The sequence below is a fragment of the Fimicolochytrium jonesii genome (genome assembly GCF_025526975.1).
Source record: "Fimicolochytrium jonesii strain JEL569 chromosome Unknown EV422scaffold_4, whole genome shotgun sequence".
Taxonomy (NCBI): Eukaryota; Fungi; Chytridiomycota; class Chytridiomycetes; order Spizellomycetales; family Powellomycetaceae; genus Fimicolochytrium; species Fimicolochytrium jonesii.
In genome coordinates, this window is record NW_026515671.1 from 1,520,987 (window position 1) to 1,548,306 (window position 27,320).

At 54.4% G+C, this 27,320-nt stretch overlaps 12 protein-coding genes across 12 annotated transcripts; 4 read left to right on the forward strand and 8 right to left on the reverse strand.

Moving 5' to 3' along the window:
- Window positions 1–584: 584 nt before the first annotated feature.
- On the reverse strand, window positions 585–5,376 carry EV422DRAFT_322962 (uncharacterized protein). The gene is made up of 12 exons (XM_053066290.1): window positions 5,153–5,376; window positions 4,537–5,060; window positions 4,316–4,467; window positions 4,043–4,242; window positions 2,408–3,987; window positions 2,177–2,338; window positions 1,791–2,107; window positions 1,347–1,714; window positions 1,104–1,281; window positions 862–969; window positions 720–788; window positions 585–644 (listed from the first exon to the last, which is right to left on the reverse strand). The coding sequence occupies exons 1-11, from the start codon at window positions 5,180–5,182 to the stop codon at window positions 748–750; spliced, it is 3,660 nt and encodes a 1,219-aa protein (XP_052928387.1). The 5' UTR covers window positions 5,183–5,376; the 3' UTR covers window positions 585–644; window positions 720–747.
- Window positions 5,377–5,442: 66 nt separating this feature from the next.
- EV422DRAFT_520308 (large-conductance mechanosensitive channel) lies at window positions 5,443–6,777 on the reverse strand. The gene is made up of 4 exons (XM_053069673.1): window positions 6,418–6,777; window positions 6,239–6,341; window positions 6,013–6,159; window positions 5,443–5,939 (listed from the first exon to the last, which is right to left on the reverse strand). The coding sequence occupies exons 1-4, from the start codon at window positions 6,658–6,660 to the stop codon at window positions 5,665–5,667; spliced, it is 768 nt and encodes a 255-aa protein (XP_052928388.1). The 5' UTR covers window positions 6,661–6,777; the 3' UTR covers window positions 5,443–5,664.
- Window positions 6,778–6,851: 74 nt separating this feature from the next.
- Window positions 6,852–7,468, forward strand: EV422DRAFT_520311 (Rhodanese-like domain-containing protein). Its single transcript, XM_053069674.1, has 2 exons — window positions 6,852–7,182; window positions 7,253–7,468. Exons 1-2 carry the CDS (start codon window positions 6,945–6,947, stop codon window positions 7,444–7,446), a joined length of 432 nt encoding a protein of 143 aa, XP_052928389.1. The 5' UTR covers window positions 6,852–6,944; the 3' UTR covers window positions 7,447–7,468.
- EV422DRAFT_520312 (Alpha/Beta hydrolase protein) lies at window positions 7,469–8,609 on the reverse strand. Its single transcript, XM_053069675.1, has one exon. The coding sequence runs from the start codon at window positions 8,497–8,499 to the stop codon at window positions 7,564–7,566; it is 936 nt and encodes a 311-aa protein (XP_052928390.1). The 5' UTR covers window positions 8,500–8,609; the 3' UTR covers window positions 7,469–7,563.
- A 58-nt stretch (window positions 8,610–8,667) lies between these two features.
- On the reverse strand, window positions 8,668–10,852 carry EV422DRAFT_520316 (triose-phosphate transporter family-domain-containing protein). The gene is made up of 4 exons (XM_053069676.1): window positions 10,290–10,852; window positions 10,104–10,222; window positions 9,878–10,026; window positions 8,668–9,817 (listed from the first exon to the last, which is right to left on the reverse strand). The coding sequence occupies exons 1-4, from the start codon at window positions 10,586–10,588 to the stop codon at window positions 8,942–8,944; spliced, it is 1,443 nt and encodes a 480-aa protein (XP_052928391.1). The 5' UTR covers window positions 10,589–10,852; the 3' UTR covers window positions 8,668–8,941.
- Window positions 10,735–12,803, forward strand: EV422DRAFT_323166 (MOSC N-terminal beta barrel domain-containing protein). The gene is made up of 4 exons (XM_053066291.1): window positions 10,735–11,168; window positions 11,258–11,260; window positions 11,323–11,807; window positions 11,886–12,803. The coding sequence occupies exons 1-4, from the start codon at window positions 11,060–11,062 to the stop codon at window positions 12,537–12,539; spliced, it is 1,251 nt and encodes a 416-aa protein (XP_052928392.1). The 5' UTR covers window positions 10,735–11,059; the 3' UTR covers window positions 12,540–12,803.
- Window positions 12,804–12,980: 177 nt separating this feature from the next.
- On the reverse strand, window positions 12,981–13,477 carry EV422DRAFT_504489 (uncharacterized protein; the record flags this gene model as incomplete). The annotated part of the gene is made up of 3 exons (XM_053068434.1): window positions 12,981–13,002; window positions 13,071–13,274; window positions 13,332–13,477. The coding sequence occupies 3 exons, from the start codon at window positions 13,475–13,477 to the stop codon at window positions 12,981–12,983; spliced, it is 372 nt and encodes a 123-aa protein (XP_052928393.1).
- Window positions 13,478–15,056: 1,579 nt separating this feature from the next.
- EV422DRAFT_323182 (uncharacterized protein) lies at window positions 15,057–15,950 on the reverse strand. Its single transcript, XM_053066292.1, has 2 exons — window positions 15,219–15,950; window positions 15,057–15,138 (listed from the first exon to the last, which is right to left on the reverse strand). The coding sequence occupies exon 1, from the start codon at window positions 15,846–15,848 to the stop codon at window positions 15,396–15,398; it is 453 nt and encodes a 150-aa protein (XP_052928394.1). The 5' UTR covers window positions 15,849–15,950; the 3' UTR covers window positions 15,057–15,138; window positions 15,219–15,395.
- Window positions 15,951–16,887: 937 nt separating this feature from the next.
- On the reverse strand, window positions 16,888–18,087 carry EV422DRAFT_520330 (peroxiredoxin-2). Its single transcript, XM_053069677.1, has 4 exons — window positions 17,965–18,087; window positions 17,773–17,898; window positions 17,584–17,676; window positions 16,888–17,504 (listed from the first exon to the last, which is right to left on the reverse strand). The coding sequence occupies exons 1-4, from the start codon at window positions 17,966–17,968 to the stop codon at window positions 17,134–17,136; spliced, it is 594 nt and encodes a 197-aa protein (XP_052928395.1). The 5' UTR covers window positions 17,969–18,087; the 3' UTR covers window positions 16,888–17,133.
- A 2,939-nt stretch (window positions 18,088–21,026) lies between these two features.
- Window positions 21,027–23,029, forward strand: EV422DRAFT_492980 (major facilitator superfamily domain-containing protein; the record flags this gene model as incomplete). The annotated part of the gene is made up of 5 exons (XM_053067639.1): window positions 21,027–21,069; window positions 21,146–21,322; window positions 21,391–21,482; window positions 21,547–22,010; window positions 22,081–23,029. 5 exons carry the CDS (start codon window positions 21,027–21,029, stop codon window positions 23,027–23,029), a joined length of 1,725 nt encoding a protein of 574 aa, XP_052928396.1.
- A 206-nt stretch (window positions 23,030–23,235) lies between these two features.
- EV422DRAFT_323329 (uncharacterized protein) lies at window positions 23,236–24,660 on the forward strand. The gene is made up of 4 exons (XM_053066293.1): window positions 23,236–23,355; window positions 23,649–23,813; window positions 23,881–24,079; window positions 24,150–24,660. Exons 2-4 carry the CDS (start codon window positions 23,735–23,737, stop codon window positions 24,397–24,399), a joined length of 528 nt encoding a protein of 175 aa, XP_052928397.1. The 5' UTR covers window positions 23,236–23,355; window positions 23,649–23,734; the 3' UTR covers window positions 24,400–24,660.
- EV422DRAFT_323369 (APC amino acid permease) lies at window positions 24,630–26,905 on the reverse strand. Its single transcript, XM_053066294.1, has 5 exons — window positions 26,697–26,905; window positions 26,490–26,598; window positions 25,964–26,418; window positions 24,829–25,886; window positions 24,630–24,767 (listed from the first exon to the last, which is right to left on the reverse strand). The coding sequence occupies exons 1-4, from the start codon at window positions 26,772–26,774 to the stop codon at window positions 24,921–24,923; spliced, it is 1,608 nt and encodes a 535-aa protein (XP_052928398.1). The 5' UTR covers window positions 26,775–26,905; the 3' UTR covers window positions 24,630–24,767; window positions 24,829–24,920.
- Between the last annotated feature and the right edge of the window lie 415 nt (window positions 26,906–27,320).

The window sequence follows — 27,320 nt, forward strand, 5'->3', positions numbered from 1 at the left end:
GCTGTCGCTTTCCCTGTCAATTTCGCTTCCTCAGCTTCCGGACACCAAACGTGAAATTTGGAGGCTCAGGCATCGCAGTCCTGCGCTTCTCGAAACAGCGACGTTCGACCACGAGCATCTGGCTTAGGTATCTATTCCGTGGCCATCGTGGAGCCCTGCGGCGAGTATCTTCAGACGAAGAAGCTCGATGTACCAGCTATCACATGCATATTTCGTTTGGGCATTCACGCAGACGAGAAGACGGTCACACAACTCTCTTCTCGACGTGGACTACGTCTGCTCCCTCTCCCTCTGTCGCCTTCCCTTGCGCATCACGATACTTGGACTGCCGAATTACTCTGAACGGTAGATATCGGAGTCGGATTCGGAGGGCTGTGATTCAATATGAAGTTAGAAGGTATACAGTTACGGATTGCTGTGTCCCTGGGAAGCCACTATTCACAATCACAAAATCCCGGACAGTACACCCACCTTTCCCCTCTCCGCTCCTTCTCTAATGCGGCGGCCAGTTTATGATTGACAGACACAACCTTGCGAAGCTTCGCTTTCAAGTCCTTAACCATCTTGCTGTTCTGCTCCGAGTCTTGCAGCCCCTTTGAACTCGATGGCGACCCTTCGTGTCCTCTCGTTTGACCTTTTCCGCGCTTCGAGACGTGAAAGGTGATGCAGCGTTGAGAACACCGCATCTCGAAATCGATCACTCAGAGTCACTCACACACCTGTAACTTGGAAAGCTCACGAATGCATTCAACGACTAGCTCCTGAGCCTGACTGAGAGAGCAGGAGTCCTGCAATGAAGGGAAGAGAAGATGATTAATAGACTGGCTTTTACCGTATTCAGGGCCAGACGCTTGCACGTACCAATTTCTCGAGAACATGGATAATGTCCGGTTGATCCTGAAACTCGTCCTGCACGGCCGACAAATCTAACCCGTGGCTGTCTTTGCCAAGTCCCTGGGCTGACGGGCTCTTTTTCAGTCGACCTGATGGGGATACACTGATGAGCTGTCTCCATCACGAATCAAGCCTTACATCCGACCAAAACCTGCGCATACCTTCAACCACCGCCCTTTCTCTAACAATTCTCTCCATCTCCCGCTCACCAAGTTCCCGCTCCTGCCGTATCTCGCCCACCCGCACTCCAACCCGTTGCCGCATCGGATCCTCAGGCGCCAGCGTCTCAAGGATGGACTCCCCTTCTTTCAAATCCGCGGTAAGTTGCGCAACAGCTGTGCGGACTTGCCGCAGGTGTTTGGAAAACGCGTGATACTCTTTAAATGCCTTTGAACATGAAGATTATGGCCCCAGTCGTTGCCCAGCATTGAAAAAACGCCACATAGTCATACCTCAATCTCCTCCGCCCGCGACTGCAAACTCTCCTCCATCTCCTGCACCTCTTCCAGCATATCACCAGTTTCCGGTATGTCGCCTGCCTTCGCCCGCCCTTGTGCAATTGGCGGTAAGCTCCCAACAGTGCTATTCTTCGTTGGATGTGCCGCCGACGCTGACCGAGTATCCCGCCTGGCCGCGTGCTGCGCGGTCCTATCAGCCGATGTCGCGGCCGTTGCTGACTTGGCTCTATCGAGCCGCCTGCGCAAGGTGTCGCCCTGTGTCTCGAGCAGGCGGATGCGCTTGGCATCCTCCTCGATTTGTTTTCGCAGTGAGAAGACCTCCTTGGCTTTGCGGGATTCGGTTTCAGCTAGCTTTTCTGCCTCTTTTCATAGAGAAATGGCGCCTTGTGAGTGTACAGGCGAGCGGAAGGTCCTTCTTTCCTTCTCTCAGCCTCTTACCTTCTTTCAGCCTCTTCTTCAACGCACCAACCCTCGATTCCGCTTTTGCCAAATCCTCCCGCAAATCTGCATTCTTGCCCTCTAACGCCTCCTTCTCATCAGCCAGCTTCTGCATATCCTTCACATTCGCCTTCAGTTTCGCAATCTGCGTCTCCAACCCTTTGCAGCGTCTCTCGTTGTCGTCTTTCAAGCGGACTAGAGTGGCTTCCTTGTCTTCTAAAGCGCTTTTGGATTTGGCGATTTCCGCGTGCGCGTCGTCGAGCTCGCGTTGGAGTTTTTGGGCTTGGCGGGTGGTTTGGTGACGGATCTTTTCCATTCTGAGTTTGGAATAAACTACATTATTTCCGGCCCCGCGTTGCGCCATTGAATTCGAGCGCTTCACATACTCCTTATGTGCATCCCGAAGATCCCGCATCGTCTCTACCCGTGCTTTGTTCGCAGCAACCACATCCTGGCGAGACGGACCGTCGTCCACTTCGCTTTTGACCTCATTTCTAGAAGGGCTCGTAACCCCATCTCCAACGTCTTTGTGGCCCTCGTATATCCCGCTGTGGAGGAGAATCAAAAGGTTAGACATTCCAAGCATCTGCACCCAAAGGCGCTAACGTCGAGCTTACCTGACGTGAACGGGGAAGTCGTCTTCATCGTCCTCGGCGGCCGGGGCAATCATGGGTACGTCGCTTACATCGGCAGGAGGAGCTCCACCATTTGCAACACCAGTTGTCCCCTGCTCCGTCCCCAAAGACTCAGACCAAAAAGCGGTCCTCATCTGTTTCGCTGACCGGTCGTTATGCACAAACATGGCGTTCAGCGATTCGCGAGCGGATATGTTGCGGTTCCGCCGCGAAAGGCTGTCATTGCTGTTCCCTCCCGAGGCCGCGTTTCGGGTTTGCGGCTGCCCGACATCAGCGCCCCCGGCTTCGTTGACCAGCACCCCATTCTGCATCTCCGCTACAGCAGCCTCCCATTCATCCCTCTCAGCAGTCAAGGCGTCGATCTGTTCTTTGAGCAACGCTATCTCATCATCCCTCTGCGCCAACAGCGTGCTCAGCTTCGACAGTTGCTCTTCATCCCCAATTGCATGCGACGTTGGATGTGCATGCCCACCCGTCTGCCCTCCTGACTGCGCCTTCAACCTGTCATTCTCCACAATCATCTTCAAGTTGACGCCTTCCAGTCGCGGGACAACCACCTCCTTCAACTGCTGTATCTCCTGAAGTAAGATCCTAGCCTGCTCGTCCTTTTCGAAAAGATCGTCTTCTAAGCGGCGGATAGCGGCATGCTGCCTGTCGATCAGCGACGCGGCTGTCTGGTCGGGCGTGCTGACCTTCCGCACCCTTCTTCGTGGGTAACCGAGAGATCCAGGCACGGATGCGACGGAGGAGGGTGGGCGGGATGGTCGAAGTGGCTGTCGCCCGGGGTGCTCCGGGTATGGGTCCACTCCCGGCTTCGGCCCGCTTGTCTCGAGACAAACTGCAGAATCCGGCCGCCATCTCTTCACGACCCCTCTCGCCGTTTCCACGACCTTGGCGACATCTTCCCCATTGAGGACGGCAATCAATGTATCTACCGTCAGGTTGATGTCGGTCGTCAAAGTCTCAGTCGTCGCGTGCAGCTCGTTCTCCACTTCCGTCAGACGGGTCAGCAGCCCTTCCTGCTCCTGCCGCGCCCGCTCACACTCCTGCTCAACCTCCTCAGCATGCACAGCAATCTCCTCATTCTCTCTCAACAGCTCCTTCAATCGTTCGTCGCTGGAAGCCTGCATCTCCATAATAGAGTGCTGTGACTCCTCAAGCAGTTTTTCGAGCTGACCCACGCGTTGGCTCAATGCGTCGCGATCGCTCAGGGCGCTTTCGAGGGACCGTTGAGCTTTGAGACCGCGGCTGGTGCGGTGACGGAGCTCGTCCATGACGGCGAGGAACCAGGGGTCATCGGCGCTGTCTTCCTCAAGGACCGTGTAGCCGGCATCCCCTTCCGCGTATTCGTCCTCGTTGTCTACGTCGGGATCTTTGTCGGGTTCGATTGGATCTGGGAAGATCTCGTCTTCATCTATAATCTCTGGAAGAGGCTCTTTGTTTCGTATGATGTTGACAACTGGCTTGTTTTGGATTTTGCGGGCGCGGTGGGCGTACTTTAACGTGTTGAGAGTTTCGTCCGAGTCTTCGCGAGCGGGACTCACGCAAGCTATCAATAGGGTCTATGCAACCAATGAGTGACTGAGCTGGGATCAGACCGGTGGAGCGCATACTCACCTTAGCATTGCCTCCAAGCGAATCCTCAAGTAATCGCGTAAGCTTGGACATGCGATATGGCACAAAGGTCCCCTTCTTGAACCCAAACTCGGAGCCGAGAATGCTGATGACATTGCCCAGCGCTAACAGGCCCGTGTTAATCTTCACCGACTCCTGAAACCGTACACCTTCAGCCCCGGTCCTCTTCAGACGTTCGGAGCCTGCAACGGAGTGCCATCATCAGTGTCGAGCAGGAATACAGGAATACGGGGTCATCGGCACATTGCTTCTCACCGGCTAAATCGACAAGCGACAATTTGGAGATCTTCACAGTCTCCCCTTTCCGCTGCTCAAGGATGATGGTGAACACCGCGTGTGACCGGCTGGACTTTGAGTTCATCTGAGTGTCGCCGGTGGTACGAGCTATGCTTCCTTGCTCCAAGTAACTGCGGACAAGCATGTTTGAGCAACGATTGAACAATAACCGGATCCGACGCGTACTGCATCCTACCTACCTCAACGCCTCATTCATATCCCCAACCTCCACCTGCAGCAGCCCACAAACACTCATCGCCCCATCCACACCCTTCCTAATCGCCAAATGATCCTTCGAATCCACGTTCTGTCCCGGCATCAGCAGATCCCTCACTTGCTCTTGGTAGATCTCCAGAAACGAGACATAGGTCCGATACGTCACATCATCCGCCGACGCGCGGTTCTCCTCTATCTTATCGAAGATATGTCGCACGGCACGCGGGATCACGCCCGCCGTGTCTTCCGCCGACGTCGAGCTCCACTCGGATCCGAGCATGGTGTATGTTTTGCCTGAACGCGTTTGGCCGTATGCTAGGATGGTGCCGTTCAATCCTGAGAGCACCCCGTCGACGATATTGATGGCTGCGTTCCATATCTCGGCCTGTTTGTGTTCGGGGCCGTAGGCGGCGTCGTAGGTGAACCTTCTGGTTTCGGAGAGTGTTACGCTGTGGGAAGTTTCGTCGACTGTGACTATCGGAGGACGCAGTGACGGGTTGGGTCTGACCTAGAGAGTGCGGAACACTTAGGCTTATATCTCTGCTGCGTTGATACTTCCTTTCTTCCTCTATCATTCAAGAGTCCAAAGACATCACATACCCTCACGAGAACAGAAACCGGCAGAGTCATTGTCTCCGTCGGTCTTTGCTATTTTCAACTCAAGGCGTGCCTTCCTTACGCAACCTGACCTATGAACCTCTTACCACCTTGACCAGCAGCGATGATGAATAGACTGTCTTTGGTGGGTCTGAGAAAGCCTTGTCCAACCGGCCATTCCTGTGGGAACTCCATGGACTGGTCAACCCCGCATGAGCGACGCGTTTTGTCCGAAAATGCTGCTCGTGGCTTGCGCGTCCACATCGAGCACGTCCACGACGTCCAGCACTGGCCATCAATCGTATTTGCGGCAAGAAGAATGTCCTGCTTCCACATTGGAAGTCTATCAAGCTATTCTTACAATGCAAAAGTGTCTACATGGGACCTGCCTATGTGTATGTACATCTACAATATACGTATAGGATGCTCTACGGAAATGTCCGAAAACTACGCCGACAGTTCATCCAGTGACTATTGTCCGCCATCCATAATAGAACCCCTTCTTCAGAGCCACCTCACTGGCGCTTCTGCGGCCGAGGTCGCTCGTAGTCGCCGTACGAATCGATAGTGACTACGCTCTCTGGCATTGGGGGCCTCTTATCCTCCAAGTTGCTCGTGCATTCAGGGCACCGGATCGCTTTGATAGGGATGTCTTTGTAGCAGAAAGTGCACTCCTTGGTCTTCTTCTCGGGCTTCTTGCGGCGGAAAGCGGCGGCGTACACTTTCACCATGAAGAAGATAATGATACTGATGATCAGGAAGTTGATGGTGACTTCTAGGAAATTTCCCCCTGTAAAAGATTGATATGGTTAGGGTATTCATATGACAGGGATTGAATCCGCGACATTGCAAGTTGAGCTTACAGTTCCAAGTGGTCGCCCCAGCTTTCTGAGCCTCAGCCACTGTTGCCCACATTGCTTTAGTGCAGTTAGCGATCGGAACAGGCACAGTAGGACACCTCAGGATGAGATAATTGTTTTTCAAGTTTTGTCGTGTCGCTAGCCCGATCACTGAAATGTGCAGTAAGCGATGAGAAGTGCTTCAACGAGGACGCAGAACGTCGAAGGGTAGAGAAACTCGGGTACCAACCTGGTGTTATGAGGTCCGTAACTACGGAGGTAACCACGGCGGTGAATGCCGCACCCATAACAAGACCGACAGCGAGATCAATCACATTTCCACGACTCAGGAACTAAGATAAATGTGGCGCACTTCGTTAGCATTGCATCTCTTCAAAAAAAAACAGGTACCTGGTTAGCTTGACTCACCTCCTTGAAGTCGTCCATTACACTCCCGACTACTTTGACACCTCCCACAAGACCTTTACGGCCGACATTAATCCCTTGTTCGAACCCGTTAGCAAATTGCTGGTTCATTGCTGGACGCTTGGACGCAGCTGAGGGCGTTGCCGAGCCCGAGCCGCCGACGGTGGTCATTGGATAGGACGACTCGCTTGACTGTCGTGCCATTTTCGGTGTTGTGAGCTGGGAAGGAGGAGGGGTCGTCGACATGAGCGGCGGTTGCAAGGCACAGGGGGTACTTATAACGATGTGGAATATTCTTGCCCTTGGCGGAGATGCCTCCCCGACGCAGTTTGGCAACTCGAGACCAGAAGCCACTGTCTGCCACAAGTTCTGAAACAGCTGAGCCGCTGTGGGGGACGCGTTTTGGCGGATGGGGATCCGGGGCCTCGGGAGCGCATGGAACCGGCGGTACTGGATTTGATGCCCGCCCATCTCCGTCCAAACTTTCAGCACTCTCGATTCAACGGTTTGTCCCGACGGTCAACGTAGCAATGCCATCAAGTCCCAAATACATCGACGCCGACAGCCTAGCCGCCCTCCTACGGGACCCTACGCTGCAGATCGGTAAAGACTTTGTCGTCGTAGATGTCCGAGGGGACGATTTCGCAAACGGAAACATAAGAGGAGCAGTCAACGTCCCATCACACGAATTCCTCGAAGACCCGGCCGCATACGTTGAGAAGTTCAAGGACGTGCCGAAGGTTGTGTTTCACTGTGCGCTATCACAAGGTATTCTTTTGTCCGAGTCTTTGTGGTCATTTTCGCAGAAAATGTGTTCTCAACCGCGTATCTTCGACAGTCCGAGGACCAAAGTGCGCACAACGGTATGCGCAAGCGCTTGAAGACGGCGTAGCGAAAGCAGCAATCGACGGCTCTCTACCGTCCGAGGTGCTGATTCTTCGTGGCGGATTTGAGAATTGGCAGAGTGGACCTACGAGAAGGGACCTGATAGAAAGCTATAACGAGGAGTTTTGGAAGAATCCGTATTTCTGAGCGACGGCGTTCGAACACTCGTAGATAGCTGTAGATATCCTTGTTTGTATTCATAGTTCCGCCGAATGTATATGCTCCTCTCGAGCCTCAAACCCATGTACAAATGACCAATCGCTTTTAAACTTCAAAAACCCGTCTAACATCGTCAGCTACTGTCCGATACGCCTCCCACTTCTTCGCAGCCCGATCCTTCCCAATGAGCCGTTCAGGCAAAAGATTCCATCCATGGAAACATTTCTCCAGGTACAACCCTTTGATCTGCTTATCCGCACCCCGTCCATTCTTCGCAACCTCCTCCTCCAACCGCCGCACAAACTCCCGCATATCCGGCATATTCGGGTCGATCTCCGGTATCACCACAGTGACCGACCCCGGAAGCTCATCCACCGCAGCATACATCGGCGACAACACCGGATCCCTCAGGAGCTCCTCGTCATGCGGCAGACCACTCAAATACGCCTCATGGAACAGATCCCGAATCCACGGGTTCCGCTCCTTCAATGTGTTCTTCGACTCCTGATGGAAGTTCATCACCGGGTAGAAAGCCGCGGCGTAGGAGACGGGGGTACCCGCTCTAGCCATCCACTGGGAAACACCCAACGCAAAGGTTGCGCCGGCGCTGAACCCGCCCACCGCAACCTTCTGCGCTGTCTGTGGCAAGTACGTCTTCCGCGCCCAGACGACCACATCCCGCGCATCCTGCACCCCACACGGGTACGGAAACTCCGGCGCAAGTCTGTACCCCCCCGAAACGACAATACACCCGACTTCCCGCGCAATAAACGCGCAAAACTCGCCGTCTGCATCAGGTGAGCCGGCCGCGAAACCCCCGCCGTGGAAATTGACGTACAGGCCCGTGGGGGGTTGGTTGGCGGGCGGGTGGTAGACGAGGCAGGGGGTGGTGTGGGTGGGGGATGGGAAGACGCGTTGGGCCGGGATGCGGGACGTGAAGGCGAGGCGGATGAGGGTGGCGAGGAGGCGGAGGAGTTTGATACGGAGGCGGAGGTAGAGGGAGGCGGTGGGGGGTTTTGGGAAGGTTGAGAGGCTGGGCATGTTGGTGTTGATGATACTATGATATGTTTGAAAAGTATTGGGAAAGCGAACGTTGGCGTGTGAGTGGACCCGATGCGAAGGCCGTTTTTATATGCAGTATATTAGTATCAAGGTTGGGAGTATGGATGTAGAAGCGTCCTCGTCCGCTCGCTCACGTCCACGTCATAACTTCCACGGCCCAATCGCAAGCTGACGCGTTGCCTACATCGTTCCCGCCTGCTCAATGCTCATCGGGTGCTTCCATCAGTCCATGCCAGAAGCCTCCGAGACGGGAGAGTTATGGATGGGTAGATGCATTTGACCATCGTTTCACGGCCTTCGGGAGTCTCCCGGTCTTTTGGTCGACTTGCTAGATCTACAGATATCTGTGCCATTGGGGAGGATGTGGTGCTAAATAGGGTATATATACAAAGTTAAAGGCAGTCTACACATATGTTCTTCCCTACAGCAGCCCATCATCGTCATCTTCGCCAAGGTCAATGTCATCATACCCCGGCATATCCAAATCCGACTCCATGCTCAACGGCGAACCCATCGCCGTCACAGGATGAAACCCATAAAGCAGTCCTCTGGTCGCATCCGCAACATTATCCGCCGCATCACCCGTCTCTCCCCTCTCCCTCTCGGCCTCCGCAAACAATCCCCCACCCTTCCGCGCCTCCTTCCGATGCTTCTTGCGCATCCCGCTTATCCGCAGGTAATTGTAGAACGCTATCCCCGATATGCTAATGATCAACCCAACGATCTTGTTGGGCGGGAACTCGTCCCCGTAGACGTGTTTGGCGCCGACTAGCGTCAGGATCTCTTTGAAGATTCCGGCGACGGAGAAGGTGACGATGGAGGTGGTTGAGATGAGGAAAAACTCGCTGACGACCATGAAAAAGGCGATGACGCCGCCGCCGCAGAGGATGCCAAGGATGCCCATCGTTGAGCCGAAGGTTGCGAAATCGGGAGAGGTTAATATCGTCGGGAGGCCCTCAATTGCCATGCAGGCTACGAGAAGCGAAAGACCCATGATGGGCGCGAGGAAGAGGCTTGCTGCAAGCGGGTTGTTCATGCCCATAGATTCGCGTTCCAGTAGGATCTGCGTCAGCGCCCATCTTAGCCCCGACATGACCGTGGCGGTTTGCACCTCTAGGTATCCCACCCATCTGAACTGTCCTTCATTGACGACCATTAGCAGCACACCGAGACAGATGACAGCGATGACGGCGGATAGCGACCACGTCGGTCGTTCGAGTTTGAATAGGAATGCGAAGAGGAGCACGAATACGGGTGCTCCTGATTTCACCATCGTATAAAAGGATAATGTTATCAGCTGGAGAATGGGAATGAGTGAGCTTCGTGGAGAAAAATCTTCGTGACATGCAACTCTTACTTTCAAACTACTATTTGACAGCCCTATGTCCATCCCAGTGGATACTCCGCAGGGCAAGACTTTCGTGAGGTAATCCTTCATGGCAGGATACCGCTTTGGCCGTAGTTTTGGCCACACAAATATTACGGCGATCGCAGACAGACTGAACTCTGTGAAAGCAGATGGGCTTCAGTACGCTGAAGTAAAACTGCCAATTGCGTGTAATCTCAAGAATACACACACATACGCATAAGCATATGTAACGTCGTCGTGAATAACGGAAACCGAAAATTCCGCTGATCCTCATGGAAGAGCCATGTGTTGTAAAATGAAATAGTCAAGGAAAAAGTGTACCATGATAAGATGCTGTAGAGGGTGGCATTCAGTAGCAGGCCTCTCATAGGGCAATAACGGCTAAACGTCCAAGACTCACTAGAAGCCAGCCTTCAACGCCTGTCGCAACCACTGCTTTGCGAACGGCGAAAGGCCATCCCCGCCTAATAGGCTCTTGCATCGTTCTAAGTTTTTGAAGACCCAGGGAAGCGGAGAGAACCGCCCTATGGTATGCTCAGCCCTCCCTGCTTCGCTGGCTCTTGGTGACCCGAAGTCGCTCCCGATGGGGGATAGAAGATCATCGGCGGAGAGGTACTTCTCAAAGTTCTCGTCTGGTATGGACCCGTCGGAGAGCCGCCGTGGGTCGTCGACGCTGTGCGGGACATCGGCGGTGGTCATGAGAAGGGGACCGGGGTACTGTATGGGTAGGTAGCGAGGTGGATGCGAGCTCCCACCCTTGACGTCGAAACTGGGGCCCCAGCAGCAGGTCCAGACCGTGGGAACTTCCAAGTTCAGCGGCGTGCACCAGGAGACCAGGCTTTCTCGGAATCTGGGGTGATGGGTGATGAGTCAACCATCGTCCCCCCGCGTCTGCATTTCCCCCCCAATGGCCCCTCCGCGTCTTGGGGGTTTTTGGCTGGAGGAAGTGGAAGCAGGAAGGACAGGACCCTGGGAAGTGGGGAAAGGAACCCCCGCAGGCTCCCACTAATAATATTAAGGACGCTCGTCTTCTGAGCATAAAACTCGCTTGCACATCCCAACGCTGTAACCTGCGAAGGACAACCTACTAGCCGGCCTAGTGAAGCGCTCCGGTGACCGCAGACAAGCAGAGAACGTATCCGAAAAGCCCTTCAAGCGAAGCCGCCCAGGATGGCCGCCAACATGCCGGTGGACGACGATATCACGGTCAGCGGCTTGTATGTCTACCCTGTGAAGAGTTGCAGAGGCATTCGAGTAAAGTCCGCCGCGGTCAGCGAACGTGAGTTCTTTTTGTTCAGGAGTGAGCTCCGGGCATCCCATTCGTAAGCTGCTAACTCTGAGCTATTTTCCAATCCGGGGCGTATTAAGTTGGTAAGTCTCCTCGCCACTGCCCTTTCAGCTCTGCGAGAAAACGCGCCTCAAATGCTCCGCAGGCCTCGAATTGGACCGCTTCTGGATCATATCCAGTCCGGATCGTCAGCAGGTTACGCAACGTGGGATTTCGAAGATGTCTATGATCCTGCCACGCTTGGAGATTGGCGAGGGGGAAGACTGCGTGGTGGCCGAGGCGCTCACCAGCCCACCGGGCAAGGATGGGAATGACATACCTCCTTCCGCACTGCCATCCATTCCATCGGACGCTTACGGACGTGGTGGTCGACTGATTCTCAACGCACCCAACATGCCTCCTCTGGTGATCCCGTTCCGGCCGCGAGCAGAACTGACTAAAAATAGTGGAGAAAGCAGAATCACAGTGTGGACATGGGATGTTGCGGGAGTGGACGAAGGAGAAGAGGCCGCCGCATGGCTGCAAGACTTTCTTGGAGTCCCGGCGAGGCTCTGGGTGAAAGCAAATACCGTTCGTGACCTCCCAGTCAATCACACTCCAGCCAGAGCATTATTTAGTCATGAGCCCCAGGTAAGCGCGGAGATCCCCTCAGTTACTGATATTCACTGCTGGTGGGGCACCTAATGATCTTATGATGCATCGTTTCAGACTGCGTTCGCGGACGTGTTTCCGTTCTTGATGTTGTCGGAGGCCTCCGTCGCGGATATCGAATCGCGAATCAAGCAGCGAAACGCCGAAATATACAAGGACAACCCGATCACACATGTGTCAGTGATCAACTTCCGCCCAAATATCGTTATTTCGTCACCTCAAATGAAACCCTGGGCCGAAGACGACTTCCTACAAATCTCCATCAATCACACCCACGACATGTACATCGCCTCTAGATGCACCCGCTGCGTCATGCCAACCAACAATCCATTCACGGGCATTTTTCACAAAAATGAACCCACAGCGACACTGATGACCTTTCGACGCGTCGACGCCGGAGCAAAATACAAGGCTTGCGTCGGCATGAACGTCGTGGCTGCCACGCATGGCTGGACACTCAGCGTCGGGGATACCTTGCAAGTCCGCAGTCAGCAGGCGGGCATTCACCACCAGGATGGAATTTGGAATGGGAAGGATGTGCCGGATCCTGTGATAAAGAGAGACGCGAATGGAGATGAGGCGCCACCGCCGCCGAGCCCGTCGCCGAAGCAGCCGACCGCTTTCACGGTTATCTGGGTGGCTTCGGCGGTTATGGCTATCATTCTTCCGCCGTTGTTTGCGCAGTGGGTTGAACATTACGATGTTATTTGATGGCATGTGCCACCGGACATGTGCGAGTTTCGCCCACATGCATTACCGCTGTCATCCCTGATATGGGTCGGCGGGCGACGACAATGGGTACCGGGTTCAGTATTCATTGCCTGAGCGTCACCCCCACGTCGCTCTCAACGGACCATAAGTGGTCGCCGATATGCCGGTCAGCGCAAATCCGCAAATCCGCCCGGGATCAGAAGTTGCTAGTCCAACGGACCCTCTGTCGATTACAACTAGTGATTCTCATTGATACTCCATCGAGCTTTCCTCGAACATTTCATTGGAAAGCTATTCACCAAACTTGCAGCAAAGAAACTCATGTATATACAACAAAAATAGGAATGATATCAATGCTTGCTCATGAACCCCCTAAGCGCCTGGATGTATGTGCGCCGACAACTTTGCGTCGTTCGGTTTTCTTTCGCGAATGGACTGGATTCACTGGTTGCCGCCGTTGCATCTGTAGCGGGAGACAGAAATTCAGTATCGTAAAAGGCCTGCCGCTCCGAGATGGAAAGGAACACCTACCGGACCGCCACATCGATGGTGGACCCCTCTCTGACGAAAGGGTAGTGGCTGATAGTCCACGAATCCTCGAGTTCCTTGCTGACGCAAAGGAGACGCAAGTTGTAGGACTGGATGGCTGGGAATCGTTTGATGACGGCTTGTTTCAGCTCGGCGATGCTGCGGGAGGGGGCAGAAACGTCCAGCTGGTCACCAAACTTGTAAAAACTTGTATTCCAAAGTGTCTCGTACGGGGGCATGAGGAGGCAGGTATGTAATTCTCACCTCATATTCGGCTTCACGATCATCGAAACAGAACCACCGCCATTGTGCCTCACGAAAACGGTGAAGGATTCTTTGCTGCCCGTTGACCCATTAGTCGACCCGTTGGTCGAGTGACCGTTTCCGCTGCCGTTAACGTAGCGAAGCATTTTTATGCGGGTGTAGGAGAGTAAGAGGTTTGATTTGAAAGTGCAGTGTTTGGAGCTTTGTTTGATTCTTTCGTGTTCTGCTGGATGTTGAGGGGAGGTTCACGGCGGCGGGATGAAGAGAAGGGAGAGAGGAGGGCTCGCCCAGGTTGCTCTCTTTATATGCTCGCTCCCAAGCCTCTTCCTGCTCTCCGGCCGGCCAGCGACATTGGAGAGCACACCATTTCCGCTCCGTTCTGTCTTAAAGCCTACGCTAGTGGAGAGCATACCCTCCTCCTCCGTCTGTCTCAGAGTTCAAATATCTTTCTGTGATGCAGCGTGACGAGGCGGACGGTTGGGAAACCAGGCTTGGAATGACGGAGTTTTAACAGGTTGAATGACAGGTACGAGGTTTCAGAGGCGTGTGAAGAGGGTCGGTCGAGGTACCGGGTGATCGGGGTGAGGTTTGGCAGTAGGGATTTGGCTTCCTAGTGAGCTGGCGGGTATTTGGGGCTGTTCAGAAGGATTCTGGAGGCAGGCTTGACATCATGTTACAATGTTGGCCGCTGAAACCTTCGTGCCTTTGACAGGCGATCGCAGAGAAGGATGGGAGAAGTTGCTTCACGTGCATGGACCCCGCAAACGGAGCAAATCGCGCAGAAGGGCACGTCGAGATGGCCAAGTTACCGCGCTCCAGGAATTGTTCGTCTCACACCTTTCCGTGGGCGGGTGACACGACGAGGAGGTCCACCTTTGCGGCGACGCCATAGCAGCGCCAGCAGGGCGACATGGCATGTGCACCTCGCGTCGAAGTCGTCGACGATCGAACGTCGGCAGAGAGTGCGTCTCCCGTCGGCGGATCCGTCTGTCATGATCGTCTGCGTATCATAGGCTGCAGAAGTGATGATGGGTAGTAAGCTGTGTATGGCTGCTACTGTGTATTGCACCTCGGGCCTCGGGCTTCAAGATGAATGCATGCAGGGAGGGAGGGTATTACGCAGAAGCTCGCGGAAGCTATGTAAGTTGGGAACTACGGTCAACCGAAAGGTGCCCAAATATGGAGGGAAGCGCCTTCTAAGCTAGGTGATGTGCCAGAAGCTCGCCTTGCACCCCCATTTCAGACCAGCAAGCTCCTCATTGTTCTTAACGCATTCCTCGCACATCGGTCCCATGCCGGAGAGATGGTACAGTGCTCCCTCCGCATCCAACTCGGACTACAACCTTCGCAGCCCGTCGACCACTTCGCCATTTGTCGTTCCTTTCTCTCCGACTCACTTTACAGCGTCTTCTACGACCTTTTGCTTGACGTTTAGCAGGTGGACCTTGGCGCAAGGCTGTCACTGAAGCTCCTCCCGCTTCTTTGACAATGACCATGTCTTTGACGTCCCCGTCCCCGATGCTCTCGGTTTGAACACGTATGGCCGCTGCACGTTCGTGGACCCACCACCGTTCGACAGCTGCGAGGTTGCTGATGGTAGACCGCCGGTTGTCCGAGCAAAGACTAGCGTACAAAGATGTCGAAAGGCGAGAAAGGCTGGCGGATAGATGGGCGCACAGATGATCGTCTCTTCGGCCACGGGAGCACTTCCCCAGATGGGTGGTTCACTCTTCTGTGCTAATGATGTTTTTGGAGCTGCCAGCGCCGAGAGCGTATTTTGTTGCCAAGTGCCCTTGTTTGAGTAATTCTGCCAGGTCCAGTGGATGATGATTTCGTGGCGATGGGTTGTCCGCAAGGATTTCGACAGCGCGAATGAGGCTTACGTACTTGCAGTTTCGTTGGGTCACATAGATTCTCCATTCGCAATCCTTCGGCATTCCCTTCACAGCAGGCCACAATCACCAACTCAAAACACCACTTGAGGAAAGCGGGCAACTTCGTGTACACCAGCCGCCACCCGTCAAGGACGAGCCGGCCGGGTTTTTAAATTGCGCCATGCCCTTTTTACGGCGTTGAGCGTGGCGGGTCACGCGAAAAGGCGACGGAGAAGGCGTATCCCAAGCCAAAGAGGGACTCTGAAAGTTCCGATAGAAATTGCGGAGCGGGAAGAGCGTATGAAGAAGAGATTCGCGGACGAAAAATTCGAGTGGCCGAAGCAAGTGGAGGAGAAAAATGGAACTCGAGCGTTTGGAACGCGAAAAAAGGCTGAAGAAAACAGCGGAAGAAAAGGCTGAAAAAGAAGCATACAGCCTGAAACGGAAGAGAGAGGACGAGGATCTGGCGGCTGATGTGAAGCGGGCCCGAACTCTGCCCGCGCATTGATGAGGAAGGCCATTGCGACTGGGAAGGCACGTGCTGCTCACTGCGGCGATATGCACCCAAGGATGTGAGAGCTGGGACTGTTATGGTCAATTTCAAGCCAAACTGGAAATTGCCCTGTCCGCAAGAAAATTGCATGTGTGGGGCGTATTCGATTTTGGAGTGATAAGTGGCGTACTTCGAGCCCAGCCGCGGTTCAAGAACGGCACCCTTCGATTCAAGTGGCGCGGCCGCGGGGCTGGCGAAGCCCAGATGACCGACAACTCCGGTTCCGTTCTATGTGCGAGCTCCCTCCTTCAGGGATGACACCAAGCCACTGCGTCAAGAGACTGTCATGATGGGATGGAGGGTGACATCATGGGCCGAATCGAAATCTATGGCAGATACACGAAAACGCTGCGACCTTCTCCCGATGGGCACGCGAGAATTGGAAAAGCCAGTGGAGGAGTATGCATGATCGGGCGTACGAAATGGAGCGTGTTCAGGGGTGGGGCAAATGGGTGGCGATGTTCAAGAGACCATGAATGATGGGATTCACCCAGCGGCGGCCGCAGTGGTGCCCAATCGTACTGGAGCGAGGATGAAGAGATGGGAAGGCACAATAACGCTACCGTGCAGTGATGTGGACTGAATCGAAAACCTCACCGATAACGAGGAGACGGACAGTTAGGCCAGTTCTGATAGCGTGTTGCACCCTTGGAGCTATGCGAACAGTGACGCCGTGCCTGCGGGTCAGCTGTAGGAAGCGAGGAAGAGGGCAGAGGGAGGAGGAGGCACGACGGTGATGAGTTATGATTGCTTCTTTGTGGAAAGTGACCTTCGCAATCATTGGCAATTACTATATCCACACCAAAAGACTGTCGTTTGCCGGAAGCTACAACGCTATTGGAAAAGCGATCGTTCTGCGTTGATAATCGACGACCGCCGTGAATGGAACCATAACTTAGAAGCTGACGACGACTGAACGGAGAGAGTCTGGGGTGGAAGTTAGCGCGAGCCACCACGAACACCTCGACGCAATGATCCAACATCCCTGCATCCGTCGAATACACATCCTTCAGAGCAACCGGCTCGCGATGGAAGACACCCGGGAAGGACCAGTATGAGGCGTAAGCGGTAACGCTGATTATAGCAGAAGGATAGGTGTTGTAGGAATGCTTGATCCTATAGTAGCATAATGGCTGGTATGAGGCTGTATATTCGAAATACAACGTGGCTAGCTGAGATACTGGGTCTCCGGATTGAAATTGCTCATCTAGAGGGTAACCACATCAACAGATACACCATCCTGATGGACTTGAACAATACCCGACTCGAACAGCCGTACCAGAAGAAACTTCAAAAAACTTTAAGAAGGGGTGGAAAACATCATTTCCGTTGGAGTATATACAGTGGGTGTCATTTACATAACGCCCCCTAAAATCTACGCCTGGGAGAAGTACTCTTTCGACGCGTTGGGGTCAGTCTTGATGGTTGCCCCTCCCTTCTTCCAGTTGGCGGGGCAAACCTCGCCGTGTTCGGCATGGAACCTCAATGCCTCGATCAATCGGATGTACTCGTCGACATTCCGGCCAATCGGCAGATCGTTTACGTGGGCAATGCGAAGGCTCTGCTCTGGGTCAATGATGAAGGTACCGCGGAGTGCGACACCAGCATCGTCGCCGTCGCTTATCAGTACGCCGTAGTCGCTCGAAACCTTCTTTGTGACATCCGCCAAGATGGGAATCTTCATCTCGCCAAGACCGCCCTGCTTTCGCGGTTGGTTGGTCCATGCAAGGTGGGAGAAGACGGTGTCTAGTAGCGCGAGCAGAGCAAAAAGAATCAGCCTCTCGCCACATGCCATTGCGAGATCATTGCTGATTGATAAACCCACCGGTTGATGCGGCGATGACCTCGGTGTTGAGCTTCCGGAACTCTTCGATCTTATCGCTGAATGCGATGATCTCCGTTGGGCACACGAATGTGACTGTCATAAGCGAAAGTGTGTCATTTTTCCATCGGATCTAGATCCCACGTCCCACAACACATCTCGTCCCACAACACATCTCGCAAATCAACTCACAGTCCATGGGGTAGAAGAACAACACGACATATTTGCCCTTGTAGTCGTCCAACGAAACCTTCTTGAACTGACCGTCGACAAGAGCCTGGGTGTTGAACACCGGTGCCTTCTTTCCAATGATGGGAGCTGGACGGAGGGACCTTTAGATATTCGTTGATCTCGACCTGCGGCACCTCGAGTCAATTAACTTACCCATTATGTTGTTTGTAGTGGAGAGATTAGAAGTGGGTAAGGTGTCGAGATAGTAGCGATGTGGGACGGCGAGGCCAACGCCAGCCCCTCTGCCCTTTTATATCTTTCCAGGCTTCCATGGGATTCGCTTGTCTTTCTCAGCGACGGGAGGTTGCTTGCCGGGGGGGTCGATTTTCCGATGAGGAGCCCCTCCGGCTCCGCTCAACGCCTTCAAATTCAAATTCCACGGGTTGCTGTCATATCGAGATCAAAGGCTCCGGTCGAAGGTCGGGAACAAACTTGCCAGAGACTCCGCTCGGAAAGCCACGCGAACCGGAAGCCGGGTACACTACGTACCGCACAGCTACGTAACGGCTTGTGAGCGAGTGAGATTACCAACGCACTCGAAACCTGTCAAAGCACGTCAATTTTCGCGCCTGGAATGTTTTTGAGACGATTTTCCCGAAGGTGCCACTGCAAACTCCCCGACTCCGACGCAAACTCGTAAAGTTTACACCCCTTCCGATCCATGCGCCTTCCGCAGCCTACTGCCATGTTCCTACAGCCTCAAATCTCAATGCTCCACAAGCTTCAAGTTTCAGGCTTCGGTAGCGTTGAACTCTGGACAACGGGGCTGCCTCCTCCCCAACACTCGGCCGATTGGGTACATCGACAATGCCGCCGCGGTCTACGGCCGATCAACACTCGGATCGCCACAAAGAATCAGCGCTCTGACGACTGCCAAGCTTGCTTCATTCCAACCACAGGATGCTCCAAACCTCTGAGCCGTCCCGAAAAATCGGCCACCCGTTGACGGAGTTTGCACACCCAGAACCCCCTTACACCGAATCAACAGAGTGCGTGCTCAGACCTCGGGGCGTCACAGCCGACACAGCCTCCACTCGGACAAAGCGATCAAAGCGGACGAAGCCCCGCTGCACGGTTCCACCACTCACGCTTGAACTGGCTGGACAGAAGACTTGAACTGGCTGGAGACAGGCTGTTCAGACAGGATGATTGTTGATAGTATATTACAAGGTATGTCTTTATGCCCGTCGACCGTTCCTGGGGAGGCGCACCGCGTTTGTTCCTTCCACCTCAATGCTGCATCAGAAGAGCAATGCGCATTTGTTTGAATGCCTTTCGGGCTCGCTCCGTTGCCTTTCGACTCGATCTCGTACCACCGGCCCGTGCTCGCTCCGTTACCTCACGTGCAGCCGTTGTTCCCGTCTCGATCTCCCTCCACCTCAAAAATAGCTCTACTGAAAAACCTTTAAGAATGACCTGCGCCGGCGGCATCGAGGCCTGTAGCGTGTGTACTAGAGCATGAACGAAGAGGAGGGGTTGGCCGCTTCCGCGAGAATTCTGTCGGCGGCGTTGCCCAGGGTGGCACTTATCTTGCCGGCTGACCTTTGCAGGCTTCCGACACGGTCATTGGGTGTCAGAAGCCTGCGAACGTTAGCCCGACCTCAAAGATCTTCTCAATGGAGGTCTCCCTCCTTCATTCTCTCCGTCTCATGGTCTTCAGGAAGTCCGTGACGCTTGTCGAAGGATTGCTCCTCTTCTTTTCCCTTTCCTTGTTTTTGTTTGCTTTCTCCGCAACCTTCAGTATGTAGCGGACAAGGCGTGCGTTCATACCCTCGCGGTCTTGGGAGGTCTTGGAGCGGTTTCTGTCGTCGCGCCCAGCAAGTCCCGCTTCTCTCGCAACGCCGTGTCTCCATCATCCACGCTCTCCCCGTTGTCTCCATCATCCTCGCCGTTGCCATCGTCATCGGAATCCCCGTTGTCGCTGTCCTCCTCCTTACCTCGTCGCTTTCATCGTCCTCCGCATCCTCGGCATTCCCCGCGCCTTCCCGTCGTCCACGGATACGCGCTCCGGGCGGACTCGCTTGGCTCGCGGTTGAGCGATCGGTCGAGGTGGGTCTGCCTCCTCGCGGTCGACCGCGGACACCTCCATTGATGGGAACCGGATCGGTGCATACCGTGGTCGTTCTGGCGGGTGGGGCTCACCTAGAGGCGTGCGCGCGGGAGTCGGGGGAGCAGGGGTTGGGACAGTTGGAGTTGGTTCCGGGTGAGGGCCCACACACCCACGGATCCGTGCAATATCTTCCATCTTGACCGCATTTCGCTTGTGCATCCAAACTTTCTCAATTTGATCGATCCTCCTAGCTTCTCTGAACAACGACCCGCGCAAGAGGTCGAACGGCTGCTTGGATCAAAACGACGTCAGGTTCAGGGTTAGGGTAGGGTTGGGGTTAGAGGGTTAGGACGTCCTTTCCGTGGGTGAAAAGCCAACGCGTCACAGACTCACAGGAAGCCATCCGTCTCGTCCGGGGGGCAAGTGGAGGCAGTGTGGCTCTCGTCCTTTCGCACAGCAGCAGTCGGCAGGATTCTGCTTGGTAGATCGCCGTCCCACTTCAGATACAGTTAGCACACAACAGCTGTGCCTTCAGTACTTCCGCTCAAGGACCCAGCAACGTGGTGCTGTTCGCCACCGCCTTCAGCACTGTTCCGGCTCGGGGGTCGACGACACCACTTCGAAACGCGAGGCCGCCTGAGCATTTTCATTGACCGAGGTGGTTTCCTCTCGACAACTGTTACCCGTTCCCATAGCGGAACCTCATTCCTCAAAGTTCGGAAAGGTGCCAGCCAGAAGCATTCCACCCTTCTCCTCCAAAGTACATGTTGAGCCGGCTCCAAACGACATTTTCCCTTTTGTCGCTCAGTTTTTGCCCGTCACCCCGAAACAGCTTCGCCGCTCCTGGCGTCGTGGGAAAAAGGTTCTCAACAAGCTTAGCAGGATCGTAGCGCCTCGGCTGATACGCAGCGTACTGCCCATCTCCTGCGGTGGAATTCGCTCCCACTCTTCCAAGTTTTCCTACAACAAAGTGTCCAACAACAGGACGGCGTCGTCACCGGACCTCAGTTCTCACCCGTCGAAAGCGACCCCGCTCAGACTCATGGGGGACTCCAATGTCACCATTACCCCAGAGCTCCTCGGCAACATCGAAGACGATGATCCTCATTGGGAAGAGGAGCTCGATGGAGACTCTGACGTCAAAAGGGACCTCTCTTTCCCGGCGATGATTTTATTGACGATATGTCTGACGGGAGTGCAAATCACATGTAAGAGGCGGGTTAGGTGAAGAGAGAAGATAGAAATCCCCGATCGATTGTCAGATGCTGACATCAGTCATCAAAGGGACCGTTGAGTTGGCGTACGGAAATCCGTACCTCCAGCAGCTCAACTTGCCCCATGCATTGTCAGCTTTGGTGTGGTTGGCAGGCCCACTATCCGGTCTCCTGATTCAGCCGATCGTTGGCGTGTACAGCGACAAGTGCAGCTTCCGTATCGGTAGGCGGAGACCTTTCATGTTAGGTATGCAGTGCAGATTCGCTATTCGGCAATGTTTTAGGAACCAGGTCACTGATGTGTTGAAACTCCAGTTGGTGGCCTGATTGTGCTTGCGTCGATCGCCATGATTGCGTATGCGCCGGAGATAGCGCAACTCTTCACAGGGTCGAAGGATGCGAAACGAGTATGCGTCAATGCTGCAATCTTTCTACAGAACAGGAACCGTGCTCACATCCGTCTACTTTAAGAACGAAGTGTTGACAATCATGTCAGCAGTTTTGGGATTCTACTGCCTGGACTTCTCAATCAACGCTGTTCAAGCATCATGTCGCTCTCTGATCGTTGACGTAGCGCCCATACATCAACAAGAGACGGCGAACGCCTGGGGCGGGCGAATGATAGGAATCGGAAACGTAGTGGGATACTTTCTTGGTTTTTTGGATCTCCCCCGGTTCTTCCCGTTTTTCGGACACGGTCAGATGAGAGTTTTCTGCTGGCTTGCGAGTATATGGTTCGCGCTGTCGCTTGGAGCCACGTGTTTGGCTGTCCAGGAGAAGCGCTATGTCCCGAAACGAGCGGAGAAGCTGAGGGCTTGGTATGAGCCTTTGCTGGACATAGGCAAAGCGATGAGGGGTATGCCCGAGACTATACAGCGCATCTGCTTGGTGCAGTTTTTCGGGTGGATGGGCTTCTTCCCGTTCCTTTTCTACAGGTAACTGTGTCCTGGAAACTCAGGATGTATTCCATCCAGTTGACCTATACTAATGGAACTTGCATCTCAGCACAACATGGGTCGGACAGAAAGCCATCGGCATGCATAAGGGTATAGGAGATCGTGGAAGAGACAGCGACGAAGCGACACGAGCAGGCTCCTTTGCCATGTTGATGTACTCCCTCATCTCCCTCGCGACCGGCTTCCTTCTCCCGATGATCACGGTCCGCCGTGACGAAGACGACGGACGCTGGGTGGACTCGCACCTGCATCCCGTCCTCCAAAAGCTGAAAGCACTGCACTACAAATACCTCCGCCTCCCCGTCGTCTGGGCGTTTGCGTTCTGGTTCTTTGTGGCCCTCATGTTCTCCACACTCTTCATCAACTCGGTGCTCGCCGCCACCATCGTCATCGCCTCCGTCGGCGTGTCGTGGGGAATCATGCAGTGGGTCCCCTTCACGCTACTCGGAGAATGCATCAACTATTACAACGACAACCGCACCCTCCCCCGCGAAAACCCGAGCAGCGCCCAGGGCTCCTCCGCAAATCTCATCAGCGGGTACGGCAGCCTACCCCGCATCGACGACGACGACGACGATGACGACGATGACCATATACCCCCGTACATCGGCGCAAGCACACAAGGCATCGCCCCATCCCCCCGCGCCTCATCGCCAACCCCAACCACAAACTCCACCGAATCGCTCGAAGCAGGCATGGTCCTTGGCATTCACAACATCTACATCGTCATCCCGCAGTTCTTCTCGACATTCATGTGCAGCGTCGTGTTTACCGTCTTCCATCTCATCGAGAAAAGAAACGCGCCGGGGGATAAGGCGGGGGATAAGGCGGTGGATGTGCTCGGCGACTTGCAGCCGGATCCGTATGACTCTGTAGGGTGGGTGTTGAGGATTGGCGCGGCGTCGGGGATCATTGCTGGATTCGTCGCGCTGAGAGTCAAGGAGGTGCCGCGGATTTCGGGGATGGGAAACTCGGGGGTGTTTGCTGCTGGGCATTGAGGGCGGATTCGGAGATGGATCTGTTGGACGGGATTCCAGTTGACGTCTCAGATTTCCTGCTGTGCCATCGGATCTTGCTTTCTGAAAAGGCTTCATAATGTAATGTTGCAAATCATATTCTTGAAAGTCGGCGTTGGCGACAAATGTAAAGTAATCCAAAGATATGTTACAATATGCAGCAAGGCCGAAATGCGGGAAGAAGTCAAGCAGCTGTATTTTGAGCACCACATCGCCGAACTACGGGAGGCTCCAAACATCGTCAGCATTGATCCGGGCAAGCGTGACCTCTTGTTCTGTCGAGACATCAAGAAGGAGCGGCCATTTCGGTTCGTTTCAGTTGATTACTACTGCCCCGCTGTCCCCGCTGTCCCCGCTATCCCCGCTGTCCCCGCTGTCCCCGCTATCCCCGCTGTCCCCGCTGTCCCCGCTATCCCCGTTGTCGCCGCTGTCGCCGCCTCCGCCATCCCCGCCATCCCCATCAACGCCCTCCTCAACCCTGTCCCCGTCCCCGTCCCCACCATCCCCCCCATCACCATCCCCCCCGTCACCATCCCCACCATCCCCGTTGCGGCGACATTCCGCTGCAGCGTTCTCACAATGCACCACCACCCCGTATCAGATACACATCCAATCAACGGGCGGTCGAGACAAAGTCTCGGTACTTTCAAAGAGATATGACAGAGCTTCAATGCCGGCATCGCTGAGATGGAGTCACATATTCCGTCGCACAAGAGCATGAACATCGAGGCGTTCTCAGCGTTCATCGTGGATTACGAACATGCGGGTATGATGTTCTACTTCAACTTTGATTTTCAAATTTGGTAATACATAGGCTGACATCCATATCCCAGATCCCGCCGTGGATGAGTTTTACCAGGATGAGATTCACGTCACTCGCAGATTCAAGGCGTTCTCACTGCGGCAAAAGTCTGAGAGCAAGCTCATCAAGAACATGCGACGCCTGTATGGAAAGCATTTTTCAGTCATCTTGGGTGATTGGAGCGACGCTGGAAAAACCATGCGCTTTCACGAGTCATCAAAGACCAAAGGGTGAGTGACTAGACTATCATTGGTAGTACCTACTATGTATTATAATATGCTAACTCATCATGGAAATCAGATTCCGCACACTCTTTGCAAGAAACAGCATTCCATGCTACTTGCTAGATGAGTATCGAACGTCTTCCGTGTGCCCAGACTGCCACGGGCGTGTGAAGAAAAACATCCGACACCGGCTGTCGTCTCGGCCGTGGCGAGCTAGAAAGGGAAGAATGGAATTCGTCCATGGATTGGTGGGTTGCCCAACCCCGAATGTATCAACCAAGACTGGACGCCATTTGAGATTCCTGGGAGACAACCACTACGGATGAAAGTGCACAATCGGGACGTCCTAAGCACCAAGAATTACCTCTCGATTGTGCGCTCGGTGGTGTTTGGCAATGGCCGCAGACCAGACGCATTCTCCCGTAACCGGTAGTCTAGATTTCACCCCATCCCATTTTCCGCGGTGGTTATCTGCCATCCACATCATTGTACCTCTGCCTGAGGCGTCGCCGATGATGGCAACTTGTATTAAATAAAGATACGCTCGGATGAAATGCTAATGCTAATGAGGGGAAAGTAGAGTCTCAGCCGCTCTCAAGTACCAGACTTGATCGGTCGGATGTGGGGAAAGTCATTATTGCTATATTACTCCTGTTGCGAGCGCCAGTTCGGTGCGAGATACGCTTAGTAACTTCTGAAAAGTATATATTCAGAGTGCGAAGTAGGCTGCTTTAGTGAGCAGCGACGTTCTTGACCTCGTACGCTGGCGCTGGGTCGATGTGCTCAGCGTTGATAGTCTTGTTGTCGGCATCAGCCTGCTGCTCCATGCCGATGTCAGGGATGGGACCTACGAGACACAAAAACAGAGATACTGTGAGACACGACGCACTGGTAACATAGAACCAGCAAAGCCAACACTGGCAGAAAGACGTGAAGACCCACCCTTGAACCACTTGCGGGCACCCAGCATCCACGTGCCTCCCGAGTACAAGAGCAGGAATCCAACCGCCACAGGGGTGTAGTTGAGGGTCTCGGCAGCAGCGGGGTAAGCCTGGGGGAAGTTGAACAGCACACAAGCGATGGCGGTCCAGATGACACCGATCCAGCCGAGCAGGTACGACCAGCGCCCCAGGTTGAACTCGGACTGGACAAAGTACTTGTCGCCGACAGTGATCCGCAGGAAGATGGGGATCGAGTAGGAGACCATGAATCCGATGACGGAGATACCGGCGACGGCCGTCAAGGCGGCCGCGGAGAACATGTATGGGATGGCGAGGATGATGACGAAGGTAGCGGAAAGGAAGACAAGGCGGATGGGCATTCCGGTCCTGGCGTCCAGTTTGGTCCAGAACTTGGACGCGGGGAGACCGTTGTCACGAGCAAAGGCGTAGAACATGCGGGAGTTGGCAGCCATGGTGCCGATTCCACAGCACCAGCCGGCAAACACGACGATGAAGAGCAAGACCATGCCGCCAGCGTCGCCCGCGTTACGGGTGAACACGTACGCTGCCGTAGGTGCCGCGTAGAATGAGGTCTCGGCCTGCGCAGTGGCGTAGTCTCCCAGGGCGAAGGTCATGGACAAGATCAAACCCCAACCCATGATGACGGCGGCGATGATGGTGTAGACGATTCCGCGGGGTCCGTTGACGTAGGAGGCCTCAGTCTCCTCGGACATGTGAGCGGAGGAGTCGTAGCCGAGAAGAGACCACTGAGAGGGAAGGAGACCAAGGAGGAAAACGAAGAAGGGGGCAAAGCCGTGCTGGGTGGCGCCGATTTGGTCTTCAAAATCGGTGAACACGAATGATGCAGAGTTCTAAGACGATGTGAGTGAGCACCCGGTTCGAGGAATCTGGCACACAAGTACTTTCGGCGAGCACAAACACTACATACCTTGTCCTTGCACGTGACCAACAAGACGATCACAATGATGAAAGTACCCAAAATGTGCACGTACACACTGGCGATACTCGTCGCTTTCAGACCGAGGCCTCCAATGACGTTAACCAACGCACCACTGATGACCATGGCGCAGAAGAGACCAAAGATCTCCTTCTCAACCAACACCCGTCCAGAGCCAATGCGAATCATCTCAGCCATCAACTGAGAGGCGGAGAGAACGGATCCGGAGGCGCCGGCGACCTGGCCGAGAGCGTTGAACCACGCCTCAAACCACGAGAAAAGGGGTCCCCACTTTGGCCCACCAAGCTTGGCGGTCCAGTAGTAAAGACCTCCAGCGGTGGGGTAGGTGGAGCAGATCTCGGCCATGGACAGACCGACACACATAACGAACGAGGACACCAACAACCATCCCCAGGTGAAGGTCACGGGTCCACCGACCGCCATGGCTATCGAAAGAAAGAGGGGTCAGACTTCCGCTTGCCTCCCACTCCACACTTGAACGGCACAAAACACCTACCGAAGGAGAACAACGGCACGACACCGATAAGAACGGACGCATTGGTCAAAACGAAACCGAAGTTCTGGAAAGCCGAGAACTGGCGCTTCAAGCCTTGCTTGTAGCCAAGCTGGAAGGACCGAAGGTAAACGAAAGAAGTTAGCACCGACCACACTTTGGAGCCCCAGGGTCCTTCGACCGCTCACTGCAGAACACCAAGTCTCGTACCTTGGCCAGACGGATCTCATCGTCGGTCATGTGGTGGCCACCGGCCTCGGAGACGACAACGTCTGCTGAGGAAGACATTGTGGTATGTGGTATCGTACGGGTTATCGTACCAGAAGCCTATAGTCTATGTATGTTTAAAGGGCCTGCCTTCTGGGGAGAGCAACAGAGGGCGTGGGCCGCAAGCCGGTTTCCTTTTGTGTAAAAACGCAAAGGGAGAAAAGGGAGTCGTAGGAGGCCAAAGCATTTGCTCATCGTGTTGTGTGCTCCCCTTTGCGCGCTTGCCCATCGTGGAAAGCGCTCCCACCATTATTACATTTTTGCATTGCGCGCAAAGCCCTGTGTCGAGTCGCACTGTTGTGGCCGCAACAGGGGGGAAGGAAGGTTCGGCGGTGTCCGGAATGGTCGATCCAATCTAAAATCTACTTCTAGTACAGTAGATCGGGCCGCCACGGCCCGCCAGTTATTACGGCTCAAGCCTGAGCAAAAAGGCTATCCGGAACTTGTTCGCCGTTTCCTTTCTTTTACCAGGAAAGGGGGGATTCTTGGTATGCCGGCTGAAGGGAAACAGGGGTTTTCTGACCCTGGCCACGAACCTGGACATCGGAGTGCTGGACGTATGTACTT

What these genes read in the sequence shown, in the direction of transcription:
- EV422DRAFT_322962 (XM_053066290.1), bottom strand. Translation starts at nt 5,182, where the DNA reads ATGACTCTGCCGGTTTCTGTTCTCGTGAGG. An exon ending in CGGTTTCTGTTCTCGTGAGG is followed by an intron (nt 5,061 to 5,152) that starts GTATGTGATGTC and finishes CGCACTCTCTAG; the next exon opens with GTCAGACCCAACCCGTCACT. An exon ending in GTCGCTTGTCGATTTAGCCG is followed by an intron (nt 4,243 to 4,315) that starts GTGAGAAGCAAT and finishes ACTCCGTTGCAG; the next exon opens with GCTCCGAACGTCTGAAGAGG.
- EV422DRAFT_520308 (XM_053069673.1), bottom strand. Translation starts at nt 6,660, where the DNA reads ATGTCGACGACCCCTCCTCCTTCCCAGCTCACAACACCGAAAATGGCA. An exon ending in TACGGACCTCATAACACCAG is followed by an intron (nt 6,160 to 6,238) that starts GTTGGTACCCGA and finishes TGCACATTTCAG; the next exon opens with TGATCGGGCTAGCGACACGA. An exon ending in TGGGGCGACCACTTGGAACT is followed by an intron (nt 5,940 to 6,012) that starts GTAAGCTCAACT and finishes AATCTTTTACAG; the next exon opens with GGGGAAATTTCCTAGAAGTC.
- EV422DRAFT_520311 (XM_053069674.1), top strand. Translation starts at nt 6,945, where the DNA reads ATGCCATCAAGTCCCAAATACATCGACGCCGACAGCCTAGCCGCCCTC. An exon ending in TCACTGTGCGCTATCACAAG is followed by an intron (nt 7,183 to 7,252) that starts GTATTCTTTTGT and finishes TATCTTCGACAG; the next exon opens with TCCGAGGACCAAAGTGCGCA.
- EV422DRAFT_520312 (XM_053069675.1), bottom strand. Translation starts at nt 8,499, where the DNA reads ATGCCCAGCCTCTCAACCTTCCCAAAACCCCCCACCGCCTCCCTCTAC.
- EV422DRAFT_520316 (XM_053069676.1), bottom strand. Translation starts at nt 10,588, where the DNA reads ATGACCACCGCCGATGTCCCGCACAGCGTCGACGACCCACGGCGGCTC. An exon ending in GACGTTACATATGCTTATGC is followed by an intron (nt 10,027 to 10,103) that starts GTATGTGTGTGT and finishes CTGCTTTCACAG; the next exon opens with AGTTCAGTCTGTCTGCGATC. An exon ending in TGTCAAATAGTAGTTTGAAA is followed by an intron (nt 9,818 to 9,877) that starts GTAAGAGTTGCA and finishes CCCATTCTCCAG; the next exon opens with CTGATAACATTATCCTTTTA.
- EV422DRAFT_323166 (XM_053066291.1), top strand. Translation starts at nt 11,060, where the DNA reads ATGGCCGCCAACATGCCGGTGGACGACGATATCACGGTCAGCGGCTTG. An exon ending in TATTTAGTCATGAGCCCCAG is followed by an intron (nt 11,808 to 11,885) that starts GTAAGCGCGGAG and finishes GCATCGTTTCAG; the next exon opens with ACTGCGTTCGCGGACGTGTT.
- EV422DRAFT_323182 (XM_053066292.1), bottom strand. Translation starts at nt 15,848, where the DNA reads ATGCAATTTTCTTGCGGACAGGGCAATTTCCAGTTTGGCTTGAAATTG.
- EV422DRAFT_520330 (XM_053069677.1), bottom strand. An exon ending in GTTCTTCTACCCCATGGACT is followed by an intron (nt 17,677 to 17,772) that starts GTGAGTTGATTT and finishes CGCTTATGACAG; the next exon opens with TCACATTCGTGTGCCCAACG. An exon ending in GGTCATCGCCGCATCAACCG is followed by an intron (nt 17,505 to 17,583) that starts GTGGGTTTATCA and finishes TCGCGCTACTAG; the next exon opens with ACACCGTCTTCTCCCACCTT.
- EV422DRAFT_323329 (XM_053066293.1), top strand. Translation starts at nt 23,735, where the DNA reads ATGGAGTCACATATTCCGTCGCACAAGAGCATGAACATCGAGGCGTTC. An exon ending in CGTGGATTACGAACATGCGG is followed by an intron (nt 23,814 to 23,880) that starts GTATGATGTTCT and finishes TCCATATCCCAG; the next exon opens with ATCCCGCCGTGGATGAGTTT. An exon ending in GAGTCATCAAAGACCAAAGG is followed by an intron (nt 24,080 to 24,149) that starts GTGAGTGACTAG and finishes CATGGAAATCAG; the next exon opens with ATTCCGCACACTCTTTGCAA.
- EV422DRAFT_323369 (XM_053066294.1), bottom strand. Translation starts at nt 26,774, where the DNA reads ATGTCTTCCTCAGCAGACGTTGTCGTCTCCGAGGCCGGTGGCCACCAC. An exon ending in ATGAGATCCGTCTGGCCAAG is followed by an intron (nt 26,599 to 26,696) that starts GTACGAGACTTG and finishes CGGTCCTTCCAG; the next exon opens with CTTGGCTACAAGCAAGGCTT. An exon ending in TGGTCACGTGCAAGGACAAG is followed by an intron (nt 25,887 to 25,963) that starts GTATGTAGTGTT and finishes ACATCGTCTTAG; the next exon opens with AACTCTGCATCATTCGTGTT.